Source organism: Diceros bicornis, chromosome 5, assembly GCF_020826845.1.
Source record: "Diceros bicornis minor isolate mBicDic1 chromosome 5, mDicBic1.mat.cur, whole genome shotgun sequence".
Lineage (NCBI taxonomy): Eukaryota > Metazoa > Chordata > Mammalia > Perissodactyla > Rhinocerotidae > Diceros > Diceros bicornis.
This window is the reverse complement of record NC_080744.1, coordinates 63,152,519-63,169,155: the sequence shown is the minus strand read 5'-3', so window position 1 is coordinate 63,169,155 and position 16,637 is coordinate 63,152,519. Positions and strand designations below refer to the sequence as shown.

Here is a 16,637-nt window from a genome sequence, read left to right as displayed (position 1 = left end):
GCCATGTCAAACCATATGGGATGCAGCAAAAGCGGTCCTGAGAGGGAAACTCATAGCGATACAAGCCCACCTTAACAAACAAGAAAAAGCCCTAATAGGCAACCTTAAATTACATCTAACAGAACTAGAAAAAGAAGAACAAACAAAGCCCAAAGCCAGCAGAAGGAGAGAAATAATAAAAATCAGAGCAGAAATAAATGATATTGAGACCAAAAAAACAGTAGAAAGGATTAATGAAACAAAGAGTTGGTTCTTCGAGAAGATAAACAAAATAGACAAACCCTTAGCCAGGCTTACTAAGAAAAAAAGAGAAAAGGCTCAAGTAAATAAAATTAGAAATGAAAGAGGAGAAATTACAACGGATACCATGGAAATACAGAGGATTATAAGAGAATACTATGAGAAATTATATGCCAACAAATTGGACAATCTAGAAGAAATGGATAAATTCTTAGACTTATACAACCTCCCAAAATTGAACCAAGAAGAAATGGAGAATCTGAATAGACCAATAACAAGTAAAGAGATTGAAATAGTAATCAAAAACCTCCCAAAAAATAAAAGTCCAGGACCAGATGGCTTCTCCAGTGAATTTTACCAAACATTCAAAGAAGATTTAATACCCATCCTCCTCAAACTATTCCAAAAAATAGAGGAAGATGGAACACTTCCTGAATCATTCTATGAGGCCAACATCACCCTGATACCAAAACCAGACAAAGACAATACAAAGAAAGAAAATTACAGGCCAATATTGCTGATGAACATTGATGCAAAAATCCTCAACAAAATATTGGCAAACCGAATACAACAATATATTAAAAAGATCATACACCATGATCAAGTGGGATTTATACCAGAGACGCAGGGATGGTTCAACATCCGCAAATCAATCAACGTGATACATCACATCAACAAAACAAAGAATAAAAACCACATGATCGTCTCAATAGACGCAGAGAAGGCATTTGACAAGATACAACATCCATTTATGATAAAAACTCTCAATAAAATGGGAATAGAAGGAAAGTACCTCAACATAATAAAGGCCATATATGACAAACCCACAGCTAACATCATACTCAACGGGGAAAGACTGAAAGCCATTCCTCTGAGAACAGGAACGAGGCAGGGCTGCCCACTCTCACCACTCCTGTTCAACATAGTACTGGAGGTTTTGGCCAGAGCAATTAGGCAAGAAAAAGGAATAAAAGGAATCCAAATAGGTAACGAAGAAGTGAAACTCTCACTATTTGCAGATGACATGATTGTATATATAGAAAACCCTAAAGAATCTGTTGGAAAACTGTTAGAAACAATCAAAAACTACAGCAAAGTTGCAGGGTACAAAATCAATCTACAAAAATCAGTTGCATTTCTATATGCTAATAATGAACTAACAGAAAGAGAGCTCAAAAAGATAATACCATTTACAATTGCATCAAAAAGAATAAAATACCTAGGAATAAACCTTACCAAGGAGGTGAAGGACCTATACAATGAGAACTACAAGACATTATTGAGGGAAATCCACGATGACATAAAGAAATGGAAAGATATCCCATGCACGTGGATTGGAAGAATAAACATAGTTAAAATGTCTATATTACCTAAAGCAATCTACAGATTCAATGCAATCCCAATCAGAATCCCAATGACATTCTTCACAGAAATAGAAAAAAGAATACTAAAATTTATATGGGGCAACAAAAGACCCCGAATAGCTAAAGAAATCCTAAAGAAAAAGAACAAAACAGGAGGCATCACAATTCCTGACTTCAAAACATACTACAAAGCAATAGTAATCAAAACAGCATGGTACTGGTACAAAAACAGACACACAGATCAATGGAACAGAATTGAAAGCCCAGAAATAAAACCACACATATACGGACAGCTAATTTTCGACAAAGGTGCTAAGAACATGCAATGGAGAAAGGAAAGTCTCTTCAATAAATGGTGTTGGGAAAACTGGACAGCCACATGCAAAAGAATGAAAGTGGACCATGTGCTATCGCCATTCACAAAAATTAACTCAAAATGGATCAAAGACCTGAAGGTGAGACCTGAAACTATAAAACTCATAGAAGAAAATATAGGCAACACACTATTTGACATTGGTTTTAAAGGAATCTTTTCGGATGACATGCCTACCCAGACTAGGGAAACTAAAGAAAAAATAAACAAGTGGGACTTTATCAGACTAAAGAGCTTTTATAAGACAAATGAAACCAGAATCAAGATGAACAAACAACCAACCAGCTGGGAGAGAATATTTGCAAAACATACATCTGACAAGGGGTTGATCTCCATAATATATAAAGAACTCACACAATTGAACAACAAAAAAACAAACAACCCGATCAAAAAATGGGCAGAGGAAATGAACAGACACTTCTCCAAGGAAGATATACAGATGGCCAATAGGCACATGAAAAGATGCTCAACATCACTAATCATCAGGGAAATGCAAATCAAAACAACACTAAGATACCACCTCACGCCCGTTAGAATGGCTATAATCACTAAGACAAAAAACAACAAATGTTGGAGAGGATGTGGAGAAACAGGAACCCTCATACACAGCTGGTGGGAATGCAAATTGGTGCAGCCTCTATGGAAAACGGTATGGAGATTCCTCAAAGAATTAAAAATAGAGATGCCCTATGATCCAGCCATCCCACTACTGGGAATCTATCCAACGCACCTGAAATCAACAATCCAAAGAGGCTTATGCACCCCTATGTTCATTGCAGCATTATTCACCATAGCCAAGAAGTGGAAGCAACCTAAGTGTCCCTCGACTGACGACTGGATTAAGAAAATGTGGTATATATATACAATGGAATACTACTCAGCCATAAAAAAAGACAAAATCGTCCCATTTGCAACAACATGGATGGGCCTGGAGCGTATTATGTTAAGTGAAATAAGCCAGAAAGACAAACACTGTATGATCTCACTCATATGTGGAATATAAACCAACACATGGACAGAGAAAACTGGACTGTGGTTACCAGGGCAGTGGGGGTGGGGGGTGGGCACCAGGGGTGAAGGGAGTCATATATGTGGTGAAGGACAAACAAAAATGTACAACCCAAAATTTCACAATGTTAGAAACCATTAAAACATCAATAAAAAAAAAAGAGAATTGCAAGAAAATTAAAAAAAAAAATATTTGATCTTATGGGACATATATGGAATACTGCTCCCAACAGTTGGAGATTATATATTATTTTCAGGTACACTTAGAAGATTTATGAAAATTGATCAGGTGCTAGGTCATAAAGCTAGTCTGAACAAACTTCAAGGATTGGGATAATACAGACGGCATTCTCAAACCACAATCAATTAAGTCAACAACAAAAACTCCATACATTTGGGAACCAAAAAAATATACATTTCTAAGCAATCATATGTCACATAAGAAATTAAAATGGAACTTAGAAATTAATTAAAACAGCACATGTGGACTGCAGTTAAAGGAATACTTAGAGGGAAATATATACACTTACTTGCTTACATTAGAAGGCAGAGTGCTTGACTTAAGAAGTTACAGCAGAAAGAGCAAAATAAACCCAAAGTAGAATGAAAATAATAACAGCAAACATTAGAGATATAAAATACATAATAGAGAGGCTCCACTGAGCCCAAATCTGCCACTTTTCAAAAAAGTGTACTTGTTTCAAACTGACGAGTTTAATCAAGAAGAAAAGAGAGAAAAACAAAAAACGATCATGTCAATAGACATAGAAAAAGCATTTCACAAGATCCAATACTCTTTCATTATAAGAAAACACTCAACAAAATAGGAATAGAACTTCTTCAACCCAGGAAAGGCCATCTCTGAGAAACCCATAGCTAACATACTTAATGGTGGAAAATGGAAAGCTTTCCCTCTAAGATCAGGAAGAAGACAAGGATGTCTGCTCGCACCCCTTTATTCAATATCGTAGTGGAGGTTCTAGCTAGGTCAATGGGACAGGGAGAAGAAATAAAAGGCATTTAGATTGGAAAGGGAGAAGCAAAACTCTCTCTCTTTGCAGATGACATGACCTTACATATGGGAAATCCTAAAGGATGCACTAAAAAACTATTAGAACTAATAAATGAGTTCAGCAAGGTTGCGAGATATAAGATCAATATACAAAACTCAGTTTTATTTCTATACACTAGCAATGAACAATCTGAAAATGAATTTAAGGGAACGATTCCATTTACAACGGCATAGAAAACAATAAAATACTTAGGAATAAATTTAACAAGTTTTTTTAACAGTGCAAGACCTGTTCACTGAAAACTATAAAATATCACTGAAAAAAATTAAAGACCTAAATGAATGCAAAGATAACCCATGTTCATGGATCAAAAAACTTAATATTGTTAGGATGGTAATGTCCTCCAAATTGAGCAACAGATTCAATGTAATCTCTATCAAAATCCCAGCTGCCTTTTTTTGCAGAAATTGACAAGCTGATCCTTAAATTCGTATAGAAATGCAAGGGACCCTGAACAACCAAAATAATCTTGAAAAAGAAGAACAAAGTTGAAAGACTCACATTTCCCAAACTTATTACAAATCTACCGTAATCAAGACAGTGTGGTACTGGCATAAGAATAGACAGATCAATGGAATAGAATTTAGAGTCTGGAAATAAACACATTTACAGTCAATTGATATTCAATAAAGATGTAAGACAATTTAATGAAGAAAGAATAGTCTTTCCAACAAACGGTGCTGGAACTACTTGATACCCACATATAAAAAAATAAATAAAGTTGGGCTCCTATCTCATACCACATGCAATAATTAACTCAAAAATGGATCAAAAACTGGGGCTGGCCCCATGGCGTAGTGGTTGGGTTTGGCATGCTCCGCTTCATCAGCCTAGGTTTGGATCCCAGGCGCAGACCTGCACCATTCATCGGCCATGCTGTGGTGGCAACCCACATGCAAAGTGGAGAAGGACTGGCACAGATGTTAGCTCGGGGCTAATCTTCCTCAAGCAAAAAAAGAGTAAGATTGGCAATGGATGTTAGCTCAGGGCGAATATTCCTCAGCCAAAAAAAAAAAAAAAATATCAAAGACATAAATATAAGAGATAAAAGTCTTAGAAGAAAATATAGGAGTAAATCTTCGTGACCTTGGATTAGCCAAAGGTTTCTTAGATATGACACCAAAAGCACAAACAACAAAAGAAAAAAATAGATAATATCAAAATTTAAAACTTTTATGCTTCAGAGGGTAGCATTAATTAAGTGAAAAGAGAATGTAGAGAATGGGAGAAAATATTTGCAAATCATATATCTGATAAGGGACTTGTATCCAGAATATATAAAGAACTCTTACAACTCAATGACAAAAAGGCAAACGACCCAATTTAAAAATGGGCAAAAGACTTGAATAGACATTTCTCCAAAGAAGATATACAAATGGCCAATAAGTACATTAAAAGACACTCAACATCACTAATCATAAGGGAAATGCAAATCAAAACTACAATGAGATACCACCTCACACACATTAGGATGGCTACTATCTAAAAAAAAATAGAAAACAACAAATGTTGGTGAGGATGTAGAGAAATAGGAATCCTTGTGAACTGTTGGTGGGAATGTAAAATGGTACCTTCATTGCAGAAAACAGTCTGGTGGTTCCTCAAAAAATTAAAAATAGAATTACCAAATGATCCAGCAATTCCAGGTATATACACAAAAGAACTGAAAGCAAGGTCTCAAAGAGACATCTGCACACTTAGGTTCATGGCAGCACTATTCGCAATGGCTAAAACACAGAAGCAACCCACTGTCCATCGACGGAGAAATGGGTAAGCAAAACGTATAGACATACAATGGAATATTATTTGCCCTTAAAAAAGAAGGAAATTCTGGCATATGCTACAACATGGATGAACCTTGAGGACATTATACTAAGTGAAATAAATAAGCCAGTCACAAAAAGACAAATACTATATGATTCCACTTACATGAGGTATTAGAGTAGTCAAAATCAAAGACAGAAAATATAATGGTGGTTGTCAGAGGATGGGGAGAGGGGAAAATGGAGAGTTATTGTTTAATGGGTATAGAGTTTCAGTTTTACAAGATAAAAAGAATTATGGAGATAGGTGGTGGTGATGGTGGCACAACAATGTGAATATATTTAATACCGCTGAACTGTGCACTTAAAAATGATTAAGATGGTAAATTTTATAAGTATATTTTATCACAATAAAAAGTTAAGCATAGAGTTACCACATGACCCAACAATTCCACTCCTACTTGTGTACCTAAGAGAACTGAAACCATGTCCACACAAAAACTTGTCCACAAATGTTCATAGCAGCATTATTTATAACAGCCGAAAAAGGGGAAACAACATGTCCATCAACTGATGAATGAACAAACTGTGGTACATCCACACAATGGAATATTATTCAGCCATAAAAATGAATGAAGTACTAAGACTACAGCAGAGATGAACCTTGAAAACATTATGCTAAGTGAAAGACATGCACAAAAGGCCACCTGACGTATGATCCCATTTATATAAAATATCCAGAATAGGCAAATCCACAGAGACAGAAAGAAAATTAGTGGTTGCCATAGGCCTGGGAGTGGGGGGAGTGGGAAATGACTGCTAATTTCTGCTAATGTACAGAGTTTCTTCCCAAGGTGACAAAAGTGTTCTAAAATTGGTTGTGATGGTTTTGTGCAAGATATTTTGTGTCAACATACTAAAGTATGCTGAACTACATACATTTAAAGTGTGAATTTTATGGTATGTGAATTATATCTCAACAAAGCTATTATAAAAAAATCTTTCCACAAAGAAAATTCAGCTGTAGAATTGAGCTGGACCCTGCACAACTCCACAGGTTGCCATTCAAGTAGACTGAAAGGTAAACGGTGCTCCCTGGGAGCAGAGAACACAGTGGCCCTGCTCAGACAATTTCACGGGTGAATTCTACCCACCGCTCAGGAACGTATAATTCTAATACGATGCAAATTTTTCCACAGAATAAGTAGGCAACACTCTCCAATCTGTTTGTGGTTAGTATAACCTTAATCTCAAATCCAGGCAAGGGCAGTATAAGAAAGAAAAATTACAGGCCAACTCTAAGAAGTAAAAATTATAGGCCAACTCCTTAAATAGATTTAAGGATCCTAAACAAAATATTAGCTAACTGATTCCAGCGATAGATTAAAAAGACATCACAACATGACCAAGTTGTATTTGAATGCAAAGTTGGTTTAATATTAGTAAATAATCAATGTAATTTACATTAATAACTTAAATGAATCATATATGACAATCTCAAAAGATATATTGATAGAAAAGATGAAAGATATTGACAGAAAGAAAAAAGGTTCTATAAAATTCATCCTAATTAAACGGAAAAAATCCTAGGAAACTAGAGACAGAAAGGAATATCCTTAGCCTGATAAAGGTTATTTACACACAAACACACACCCCTAAACACACAGAGAGCTAACATTATATTACATGATGAAATGTTGAAAGCATCCCTTTTGATTAAAATCAAGAACAATACAAAGATGCCTGCAATCAGGATTCCTATTGTTTTTTTTGTTGTTTTTTTTTTTGGTGAGGAAGATCAGCCCTGAGCTAACATCCATGCCAATCCTCCTCTTTTTGCTGAGGAAGACCAGCTCTGAGCTAACATCCGTGCCCATCTTCCTCTACTTTATATGGAATGCTGCCACAGCATGGCCTGACAGGCGGTGCGAGCCGGGGATCCGAACTCGGGCCGCCAGCAGCGTAGCGCGCAATTAAACCACTACGCCATGGGGCCAGCCCCTCCTATTGTATTTTAATAAGCTCCCAGGTGATTCTGATGGTGGTGATCCAAGCACCCACTCTGAGAAACCTGAGGCTGGAGAAACCATTTGCCCATTGAGACGGCTCCTTGTTCCCGGGTGCCCAAGCCCACAAACCCAGCACCACTCCCAGCCATTTCTCAGGCTGTGCTTCCTTTCTTTCATTATAATCCCACTGTTCTATTTCATTTTTCCTAGATCTTTGCAATAGCCCTGTGAGACTGACCTAACAGATATTATCTCCATTTTACAGATAGGGAAACTGAGGCTTAGAGAGGATACGAGTCTTGTCCAAATTCCACAGTAAGTGGCAGAGCTGCAGTGCAAGGCTGGGGATTGCCTTGCTTTTCCTCTCTACGCAGCACCTCAGGAAATCCTGGCCCCTAAACTAAGGCATCCAGGACAATGTGATGTGTTTACCTGTAGCCTGTGGGCCAAGGCTGGAGTTAATGATTCTCAATTTGACACAAAATGCCCTCGTTTCCTGGCAGTGTCATGCGATGTTCCCATAAACTTGCTGTCTAGACTTGTCTGTTTTGTCTCTAAATCAGATCTGTGTAGCAATCAACACCTAGACATTTATTCCATTTCTTGAGCTGTTTGTTTAAATCCTACTCCCTAATGTACCCAGGCCTGTTTTTAGGCACAAGGGAGACTCGAAATTATGAGGCATATACCCAAGTCCCACCTTCTAAGGGAAGGGAGAAACTGACCTTTCCTGTAAGCAATCTATCAGCCAGGAATGTGCCAGAATTATAACCCTGACAATGCCGAGAGGTGGGTGAGGTTCAGAGAGGGTAGGGAAGTGGCCCAAGCCACACAGCTGGTTGATATCCAAAAGGAGAGGCAGCCATACAGGTTCCAACCAACAGCTGAAGGGGCTCAGGGAAGGGAGACGGCACCTGCAGCTCCGTGAAGAAGAAAGTCAGAAAGGGGGGGGGGGTAGGAGGAAGGAAAGCCTTCCTCAAATGGAGATCAAGAGATGTGAATGTCCAATCTGGGGCTAGAGAAGAGGGTCCATGGATGGGAAATAGTGGAGCAGGTGGGTAGGGGTCAGGCGTGGGAATACCAGGCTAGGGAGCAGGGGTCTGAGTCGGTGGGAGGGGACACACTCTACCCCTCGAAGTGCCCTGGAGGGCATAGGAGAGTTGATAATAATGACAGCCAACATTATTGACTGTTCGTCGTGTGCCAGGTACTTCACATGGGTTATCTCATTTAATCCTCACCACAACCCTAGGAAGCAGATACTATCATCATCCCATCTTACAGATGCAGAAACTGAAGCAGAGAGATTAAGTATCTTGCCCAAGGTTACTCTGCAGACTGAGTATTGGAACCCACAGAGCCCAGCAAAAGTGCGCTTAACATTTGTGTGAAGTCTCCTATTTTAAATATGCATGCAAGTTATGCATTTTATCCTGAATATACTTGCATCTGTTTTAATATCAAAAAATACCTTTCCCCCTTCCCCACCAAATCCTCAAATAAAACCACCCTCCAGGCAGGCAAGGCCATTCTGTTTTCTCTGTGGCTGCATGAATTTTGGGCCTGATGCTGGGAAGCCCAGTAGTGGATGTGGGAACCCACGGAAGAGTCTGAAGAAACAGCGGATGTGAGGTGTGAGGTTAGTTCTCTGCCTCTGACTGGTGCCATTTTACTAACAAGGATACTGTCATCTCCATCATTTATGGAAAATTGGACAGAGAAGACATGTTCATCTTTAGCCCTCAGGGGTTGTCTGGTCCTCATCTTCAGAATCCCCTTACATTCAGAATCCCAGCAGGCTACCCAAAGTAGAGGCCATTGAGACCACTCTCTCCCCTTGGCTTCTTTCCCAGGCACGTACTCTGAACCCAACCTTGGCCCAAACACCCGGGGAGACATCCAAGCGGACACCCATGATCCCAACCCCAAGAGTCCCCACACCTGCCCCACGGTTTCCCATCTCCAGGCCTCTGCTCACACTGTCCCTCCACCTGGAATGCTCTCCCCACCTCCTAAATTCTACCCTCCCTCAAAACCCGACTTAAAGATTGCTCCCTTCATGGAGCCTTTCCTGATCCCTTCCTTCCCACGATGGAAGTGACCAAGCCCTCCTCTGCACCTATCTGTCCCTCTTAGCACACACCCTAACCCACTTATCAACAGAAGTGCTCACGTTTTTAAATCTTCCTGACCAACGTCTGAGCCCCTTAAGGGCAGGATTTCATGTGATTATTCTCTGAGTCCTGCACAGAGTAACACCTTGCACACAATAGTCAATAAAAATTTCATAAGTGAGTGAATCAAAGGACCACTCTGCATTACCAGCAATCACAGCCGCTAGTGCTCTGCGGGTAGAATCACTGGTGAAACGCACCAGGAAGAGACGTTTGTGGCCCTGTGAGAAGAGAGGCAGGAGCTCTGCCCAACAGCATCATGGGAACCAGCCTCAGTTTTAATGTCTGTTACCTACCGCATGCCTCATCTCTTTGCACCAAACAGCTCTGCATCGTTTCTGATTTCCCCCCAACGCCATCTTGCTGGAATCACCTAGCTTTACCGGCTTTTAGAGAGAGGGTCTGTCAGTCTGTCTCCTCCTATGCTTCCATTTGTGATGCTGAGGTCGTTAGGATTTATTTTTCTGGGGAAAGTCCTAAGTGCTTGGCAATCAGCTGAGCAGGAACGAGCCCTCCCCTTCCTCTGTGACATCCTCCAGATGAAACTTTCCACCATGAAGTAACATTTTTTCTTCTTCAGTAGAAAAGGAAGGAAATTTGACAATGAAATGAGGGTGTAATGAAACACTGTTTTCTTTGCAAGGGAAGGAGGCGGTGGTTTGCCATACCTCACAAGCAGAATGGCCTCACCTAAGGCTTATTAAAAATGCAGATTATCAATGAGTACCAGGTGTTTTGGGATGGCTGCAAGTGAGTTCCCACGCCCAGGAGTCCATTAAGGGGCAGGGCGAGGGCAGTCAACAACCCTCATCGCCTCAACCTACGGCTGGCCCGGGCCTCCTGCAAGTGACGAGGGAGACAGCAAAGCTGCCCCTGAGGTGACTTTGCCCCTGGCCCACTTTCAAGCATGCACGGGAGGGTCCTAAAAAATCTTCTACCCAGCCAGGTGCTTCTACCCAACAGGTTTCACCTTTTCAGCTTGAATCTGTCATCTCATCAATGACTTTGCTTCTGGATAAAATGCAGGTGTCACAGGGATAGGTTACAACTTAAACAGTTTCGGGGTCACTTCTGTCTCCAGGGTCGGTGCAGGTGGGGGAAACAAGAGGCTGTCTGTCATTCCCCAAGTGAGTCTGGGAGGGCCCCCTTGAAGAGAACGGGCCTGCACAGAGCAGACAGGTTGCGGACAAGGCAGTCACCCTGCTCAGAGCTGTAGTCACGGCCTGGACCTCAACCACTGGAGGGAAGAGCACATACCTGGGGCACCTGGTCTATGCTGAACAGCCTGGGGAGCTTCAGGCTCAGCATCCTGAAGCTGGGTTGGGAAGGTCAGCGGGTGACAGCCGCTCCCCGTCACCAGGCCTCCCTCAAAGTTCTGACATCGCCTGGGTGCCTCTGGCCAGCCGGTGCCAGGCTTCTTTCCTGAAAGAGGACAGAGTGAAGAAATCCAGTCAGTCTAAGCCTAACTCCAGCTGGATCAAGACTGTCAGGTTATTCAACTGCGGAACATACGCTTGCTTGTGACGGCAAAATAATCAAGCGTCCTTAACAACAGCAGCAAAACTATCAGACTGCCGAGTCATTTACTCCAAGAGTGCTGGAGGGAGGTAATTAAATCATAATATGGGCAATGGTAAAATTGTAGAGCTGGAAAGGGCCGTACAGGTCACCCAGTCCCCTCATGTTGCAGGTGAGGGTCAGAGAGGTGGAGTAACTTGCATAAGGCCGCACAGCCAGGGGAAAGCTGGAGCTGGTCACTCTCCACAGCACCATGTGCTGCCCCTGGGCAGACGGTGTGATCCCAAGTCTGTGTCCACCTGGTGGGCAGAAGGGGACCGAGAGCTGTGCTCTCACCCAAAGAGATGCAGCTTTTCCAGAAGGCTGACCGGAGCGTGGCTGCCCTGAGACACACACCAGAACCAGACGAGGCAAATCGGAAGCACTTGCTAGAGACAGAGCAACTCGGAGTAACAAGGTTGGTTAAATGCAGGATTAAGACTGCTTAACAGCTGTGAGGAATTTGAACTAGAGAAACCTAAAGCCCTCAGGCCAGGCCCAAGACACAGAAAACTACAAGCTGGGTTCAGCAAAGAAAGAAAGAGCTAGACATTTACCAGAGTCAACACCTGCTCTACCCCCATGATCACTGGGCCAAAACCTGCTGCCTCCTTACAGCCCCCCTAGAAGGGATCTGTCCCTGCCTCTGAAAGCCCCAAGACCTTCCCTGTCCCTCTTCTGTGGCACTAACCACATCTGCCTGCACGTGAAGCCACCTGCCTAGGGCTCGTCCCCCCGCAGGATGGCTGGAAACTCGTGGTGTGTGCCTGGCTCATTCTGGGCCTTCAGCAAATGTGTATTTGATGAAGCATCGCTGTTTGCCGTCTGAACTTAGTGTTTTTGTTTTTGTGGTTTGTTTATACTTTTGCTTATTATAGTTATGTTCTATGTTATTATCTGGAACTATGTAGCAAAATACAATGTCTTTATGTTTCATTGTCATAATTATGCTTCCTTCTTGAAAACACTGATGTTAAGTATTCACAATAGTCAAAAGGTGAAAACAACCCAGTATCCATCAGTATATGAACGGATAAACAAAATGTGGTCTACGCATACAATGGAATATTGTTCAGCCTTAAAAATGAATGGAGTTTGGACACATGCTACAATGTGGATGAACCTTGAAAATATTAAGCAAAGTGAAATAAGCCAGTCACAAAAGGACAAATGCTGTACGACTCCACTTATATGAGATACCTAGAACAGGCAAATTCACAGAGACAGAAAACAGAATACCAGGGCCCAGGGGAGGGAGGAATGGGAATTAGTGTTTAATGGGTACAGAGTTTCTGTCTGGGACGATGAAAAGTTCTGGAAATCAACAGTGATGATGGTTATATTATTGTGAATGCAATGTCACTGAAGTGTACATTTAAAAATGGTTAAAATGGTAAGCCAGCCCTGATGGCCTGATGGAGTTCCGTGCTCTCCACTTCAGTGGCCCGGGTTCGGTTCCTGGGTGCAGAACCACACCACCTGTCTGTTAACAGCCATGCTGTGGTGGCGGCTCACATAGAAGAAGTAGAAGGACATACACCTAGAATATACAACTATGTACTGGGGCTTTGGGGGAAAAAAAAGAGAGAGGAAGATTGGTAATAGATGTTAGCTCACAGCAACTCTTTCCCAGCAAAAAAAAAAAAATGGTTAAAATGGTAAATTTTATGCTGTGCATATTTTACCACAATAAAAGTTGTCATATTTCGGGGCTAGCCCAGTGGCGCAAGCAGTTAAGTGCGCACGCTCCGCTGCGGCGGCCCGGGGTTCACTGGTCTGGATCCCGGGTGCGCACTGATGCACAGCTTGTCAGGCCATGCTGTGGCGGCGTCCCATATAAAGTGGAGGAAGATGGGCATGGATGTTAGCCTAGGGCCAGTCTTCCTCAGCAAAAAGAGGAGGATTGGCAGATATTAGCTCAGGGCCAATCTTCCTCACACACATACAAAAAAAAGTTGTCATATTGCCAAATTACAGACTAATAAAGAAAATAATTTTTTTAAGCACATGTACATTTTACCCAGTTCAAAAAATAAGTTAATACTTTGCAAATAGACAAACAACACCGAGGTAAGTGGACCATGGAGACCTTAGTTCTCTTGGTTTTCCAGGTCTAAATCACCCAGCCTCTTACACTCCCAGAAGCATCACGAATTCACCCAGGGGCAGGAGAAGAGGTGAAGGTCTGGTACCGGGAGAAACTGGCACACTGGCAGAGACCTCCAACAATAATGGGACCAGGCTGGTCTCCAGAGACCTGCCCACCTTGGTCCTCTGCTTCTCCCCGGAGTTGACTCAATGTCATGAGCAAGAGAAAGGAAAGAAATGGTCCCTGCTCTCACAGCACACACCATCCAGGTAGGATGACCAGACTAAACATACAAAAATAAGGGGTCATGAAAGTCGTATATGAATCATCCATTTCCTCATTCAGCCCCTGTTTACTGCATTTGTGTCATGTGGCGCGTATGGGTAAGGGCTAAATGTTTAGTTAATTATTATAAATGTATAATCATTCTCTGTGGTCTGCTGCAGCGTGAAGGAGAAGGTGAGAATTGAACAGAAAAACCGCATAGGTTTGTGGCACACAGAATAGTGGGAAATAAGCATCCTCCATCCATTCCATTCCTTAGTTGTACAGGAAAAAAGGCGAATAAGACAGTCCTCTGTCTCCAAGAAATGTATAAAGAAAGAGATGAGAGAGATATACCCCCAACTAGCCAGCACAAGTCACCTTGAGCAGGAGGGAGCTCGCACCCTCTGCACCAAGCCTGCGCTGGTCACTTTGCCCACCTGGCTCATCGCATTCCTCCTCACCATAGCCAGCTCAGGAAGCCAGATAGAGCGGGTAAGGGCCTGGGTGCTGGATTCAGGCCAGGTGGATTCAAAGACTGATTTGCCATTTCCTATGCAACCCTGAGCAAGGAACTTAACTCCCGTGCCTCAGTTTCCCCATCTGTAAAACGGAAATAATGGTAGTACTTTCTTCATAGGGTTGTTGTTACATTTAAAAGAGAGAACCCATGTAAAGGACCTGCCATAAAGGAAGGGTCTAACAAACACTTGCTATTATTATTAATCTTCAGATAGAAAAATTAATTTTATATTTTACAGTCAGGAAAACTGAGGTGCTGAGAAGTTAGGGGGCTTGCCCAAGATCACACAAGTAGGAGGTGGTGGAGCTAGAATCTGATGTCTGGTTTCAGAAGTTTCCTTTCAAGAGAGAATTGACTTCGGTTAAACAGAATTAAGTCCTATCACAAAGCACCAGGACTTAATTTCTCTGCTACTGAGAGAAGACAGAAAATACAGAGTGTTTCCAAGGGCATTTATAACCCAGATGCTCACCAGTGACCCTCTTTGCCAATTAATCAGGTTGAGACAAACTCTCAATAAAACCAAACTTGACCCTGCTATTTCAAAAGTGGGAGATTCTTGTGTCCTGTTTTCCTGCCATTCAAAAATAAGGACTCTCCCGTTAATACGTTGTTTTGCATCTAAAATGTAAACCTTTATGTTTGTCAAAATTGTGAAACATCCGTGGATGATCACGGGAAATCATAAAGCATGGATCATGATCCCTACGTTGTACCTATTGTTAATCATTCAGATATAATTGAACATAAAATCAACTCACAGGTCTTGTTAGCCTCTTTCCATCATAAGCCAAGCTTTTAATTTCACCAACATTATAAAAACTGGAGTGTAATTTCCAGTATTTCAAACAGCAGCTTGGTTTCTTGTCTCTTTTTGCAAAGGTCTAGAAACAAGACTGAATGAAACAAAAAGGCTTCAGAGAGTTCCCAAATCAAAACACGATGTGGAGTTTTGCTAATATCTCAACAGTATATTAATGTTCACTTAAAATTTCACTTAAAAGAGGGTTCCACAGCTTCAAAATATGTTTTAAAACAGCTAAAAGAGTGAAATGGGCTGTAATATACTTGCAAGGACCTGCTGAGTTCTCCTGAAATTGCCCTAAAAAAAAAATAAAGCAAATCATAACAACAAAACCACCATTAGGAGGTTTCAGGCTAGTCCACTCACATTTAAGACCAAGTGAAATTAATAAGGGGGGAAATTTCTGACTCCCTCATCCCTCTCAGGCTGGTGCTCTATCCATATTCCTGGAGGTTCCTTCCCAGTAAACTTGAGCCTACACGCTGCGTATCCCAGGCCTTGAAGAACATAGCCAGCAAATGTTATAACCTCCCGAATATGTTTACATATAAGGTCGCTGAATTTAAGCTGATGGGCTATTTTCCCAATGAGAGGGTCCAAAAAAGTGTATAACTTCTAGGGATGCAAATGAACTGGTACACAGTCTTTCTCTCTTTCTCTCTCTCTCTTTTTTTTTTTTTTGTGAGGAAGATTAGCCCTGAGCTAACATCCATTGCCAATCCTCCTCTTTTTGCTGAGGAAGACTGGCCCTGGGCTAACATCTGTGCCCATCCTCCTCTACTTTATATGGGATGCCGCCACAGCATGGCTTGACAAGCAGTGCGTCGGTCCACGCCCGGGATCCGAACCTGCGAACTCCCTGCCGCGGAAGCGGAGCACATGAACTTAACCACTACACCACCGAGCCGGCCCTCGCAGTCTCTTTATAACATTAATTTATTAATTTAGTTAAACATACATATTTAAAATCCCTACCATATCCAACATACTAATCTTAAAATATTGTTTTTCCACTCATATTTCATAGAAATAAGTGTATTCAAAATCTTCAGATGCATCTTTGACAGCAGTATCTTCACAACCACAGCCACTTTGGGGAGTCACCAAACACAGTTTAAGTGAAAAATATTCTCATTTCCATCTAAGTTATGTGAAAGCTGCACTTTTTGAAGCTGTGTTTAATGCTGTTGCTAAAAATTGTATCCCAAATGACGAGTATTCATCTGCTCTTATTACACTGTCTGCAATTTGCTTTCAAACACTTCATACAAACAGTGCAATAGGAAAATGTTTTAACCCATACCCCTGGGGTAGAGGTTAACTAGCATTTGAAAGAGTAACCATAAAACTCACACTCCAGAGGCCACAACTTTGGTTCGGTTGGGGTTATTTTTG

General features: G+C 41.5%; 1 protein-coding gene across 2 annotated transcripts in view; it reads right to left on the bottom strand.

Annotated features, from left to right (window-relative positions):
• PAQR5 (progestin and adipoQ receptor family member 5) overlaps positions 1-16,637 on the bottom strand; it is an 85,934-nt gene that overhangs the window by 40,493 nt on the left and 28,804 nt on the right. For both annotated transcript variants that reach the window (XM_058541962.1, XM_058541961.1), the window contains exon 2: positions 11,262-11,426. In XM_058541962.1, the coding sequence (XP_058397945.1) occupies positions 11,262-11,312 (51 nt within the window). In that variant the 5' untranslated portion in view covers positions 11,313-11,426. The remainder of the gene's footprint in view (positions 1-11,261; positions 11,427-16,637) is intronic.